The 3209-nt window shown below is 42.8% G+C and overlaps 1 protein-coding gene across 1 annotated transcript; it reads left to right on the forward strand.

The window, feature by feature from the left end:
* Nucleotides 1–368: 368 nt before the first annotated feature.
* LOC116380035 (IgGFc-binding protein-like) lies at nucleotides 369–1706 on the forward strand. Its single transcript, XM_031841987.1, has 2 exons — nucleotides 369–946; nucleotides 1256–1706. The coding sequence occupies exons 1-2, from the start codon at nucleotides 592–594 to the stop codon at nucleotides 1540–1542; spliced, it is 642 nt and encodes a 213-aa protein (XP_031697847.1). The 5' UTR covers nucleotides 369–591; the 3' UTR covers nucleotides 1543–1706.
* Nucleotides 1707–3209: the final 1503 nt, after the last annotated feature.

Genomic DNA, 3209 nt, shown 5'->3' on the forward strand with positions numbered 1-3209 from the left:
GTGTCAACTCCATGACAACTGAGCAAACTTCATCACATGTGATGAAGGTCACAGCAAAATTTCCAGTAAGTTTGTCACAATGACCAATGACAATGACACAACAAATGACCCTCCCCTAAGTCCTGCCCCTTGAACGCAGACTGGCCAATCATAGCGTAGCATTACAGAGCTTGATTAAGTGTTGCAATATATATATATATATATATTTCATTTTAAACATAGAATCAACTCAGGCCATGCTATCGGGAGTTCTCCCACTGCTGCCGATGGACATTGTGGCCTTGTCAGTGAGTGCAGTTAGTGACAGTGTGGGCTCCATGGTAGCTCTGACAGCTTGACGGAGCAGCAGTTCAGGGCGTGGCTTAGCAAAGGGTCAATTATTTGATATGTTCCATCTTGTACTGGCTAGATTATCAATATGAGACATATCAATATGTTATAAATGTTTTTCCTCAGTTCAAAACTTGAACTACACTTATCTAACTAAGTAACCATATCTTCACCAACAGGAGGCTGAGGAGAGCTGGAGAATTCACCGTCAATAGATTGAGCTTTAACCAGCCACTGGTTGTCAAGAGCAGCAAGAAAGTTATGGTGCTGCTTCTCAGCAATAACAGGCCATATGACCCTTTTCTGATAACGCTGACCCCTACCTGCAAGCATGCCACCAATTGGGCTGTGGAGACAGTGGATGGACTTCAAAACACTATTGCTATTCTATCGGAGAGGGAGGGGGCCCGCAGTGTGAAGGTGTGTATGAGGAAGGGACACTGCCAGTCACCTAGGTGGAGCAACGTCCTGTCAGACGAGAAGTGGGTGTGGTCCAACATTCCAGTGGGGAAAATGCAGACTCATGTGACTGTGAGAGGGGACGCCCGTATGGCAGTCTACGCCTATGGCGGGGATAACCGCCATGGATATGGCATTGCTGGAGTTAGTTCTACAGGTACACACACATTTAGATCCCTTTACACACACACACACACACACGCATAGAACGGAAGAAGTGTGGGGCCACATGGAAACATTTTTTTTTACTTAAGTGTTTAAAGTCAGAATTCAAAGAATAAAGTTAGAATTCTGAGTTTAAAGAAGACTAAAAACTAAACTCATAAATCAAATACATCTTCTTCCGTACAGTGTATTTATGGTTGAAAGTGAAGAGATATAGTAATACATTTAATGATGACACAATAACACGTATCTGCTTTGGTGTTGCATGTATTTATATATGAGGTGTTTGTATTTCCTGTAGACACCCCCCCTCCTCCACCTCCCGCGGATCCCTGTGATCAGGTGAAATGTCGTGTGAAGGAACGGTGTGAGAAGGGAAAATGCGTCCATGTTTCTCTGGCAACCTGCCATGCACAAGGTGATCCCCACTACCTGACGTTTGATGGCCGACGCTATAACTTCCAGGTAGGGTTGGGACGGCTTCACCAATCATCACCAGCTATTCACTATAGAGTATATCTCTATTTTTACTTGTTACATTCTATTGAGGCCGCCAGGGACACACTGGAGAGAGACCAACTCTCATGAGTTGAACTTCAACGAGGAGTATCCACATAAAATGTGGCGTAACTCATCTTTGAAAACGCCGCTGTAGAAGCAGTGTTTCTTAACTAGAAAACAAAAGCACAACTGAATTAGGCTTCTAAAGTGTCATTTAGGAGTAGGACAATATGACATGTACAGCGAGCTGATTTATAGGCCATTAGATGGGAGTGCTGCTAAAGCACACACCACACCTAGAAACCAACCGGTTGCAGTACGGCATGAAATTATGAACAATACAATGGCCGACGCCAAAATACACATCACCATGTAGATGTATCTGTGGTGCAGTTTTTGTATACACACACATACATCTGTGACAACACTATGGTCAAAGCTTTTCTTAACTAAATGTTCAAGTGATTATGAGAATGATTATGAGATTAAGGGCGTGTGCACACCAGCCTTCTTTAGTCAAGGTTGAACTGAAGCCTGGAGCGTTTACCCCTTTGGTGCGGTTTGTTTGGCTTGGTGTGAACGACAGACTCAAACTCTGGTGTGGAACAAACAACCACTCTCTGGTCCGCCTCGACGGGTGGTCTTGGACCCCTGTCAAAGTGAACTCTGAATATCCGCTGTGAACACCATTTGAACCAATCACAACAAGCGTACCATTTATGTGTCATTACATTGGATAAAAAGGTTTTCCTTTTCCTGTTTTGGTGACTGCTGAAATGTAGCCTATTTTCGTTTGTGCTACCAGTGTTGTGGAAGTTACTCAGGAAGTGTAATAACATACTGACCTACCACGCGTTCACGTCGTCGTAACATAAGCATACCTTGCACAAAAAAAACGAATTGGTTCTGGTAACGCGGCATTACTTAAATCAATTACTGTAATACAATGACGTTTTCGTAAATTGTAATGCCTTACACTACTCGTTACTTGGGAATAATATTACAGTACCAAACACTGTTTACTAACTATGAATGTGATGAATATACTGTTTCTCAGACCACAGATGAGACAATAGTTTGTTAGCTAGCGCATCCCCGAGGTCCTGCTGGCTCACTCTCCGCTGCTAGAAGACTACTTTGATACTAGCGAAGCAACTCTTTTAGAGGGATCCCTGGCCACCAAACAGCTCATTTTCTGTAACCGGTGTAGCACAAAAGCATGGTGGAATTAGCAAGTTAGCTAACAAGCTAAGCGCTAAATGAGTAGAATGTAACATCTTTGCTTCAACCACAAACCCCTGTCACAGCGTAGGAAAGCACATCACACGCGTCAAGGCAACTCTTGAGCCGTACGAGGTGCAGACATCTCCATCATGACATTTGTTAAGAATTTCTGGACCGTTTGAGTTTTGCCTTTGTGAACACGAACCATACCAGTTGGAAAATTTAAAGAATGTATTATCATTGCATTGGCACGATTCAGGAACCGGACTTTAATGTCATGTCATAGCGATACATTGCCTAATCGGACATGCCTCAAAACTTACATCACACCGCGTGGAGCCTTTTTTAAACTGTGTGACATTCAAAGAACTTTCAAGATTGCTGTTACTGCATAGAGCAAATTGCCTTTAATCGGCACTATATCAGGTTTTGTTTTTTAAAAAGTCGTCCTTTTTTCTTTGTGATATGAGGTGCCAAAAATGTTTATAATTGGACTTTCCTTCAGTTGGCCAATCACATTCATCTTTTTT

Source organism: Anarrhichthys ocellatus, unplaced genomic scaffold, assembly GCF_004355925.1.
Source record: "Anarrhichthys ocellatus isolate YVR2014 unplaced genomic scaffold, GSC_Weel_1.0 scaffold5900, whole genome shotgun sequence".
Taxonomy (NCBI): domain Eukaryota; kingdom Metazoa; phylum Chordata; class Actinopteri; order Perciformes; family Anarhichadidae; genus Anarrhichthys; species Anarrhichthys ocellatus.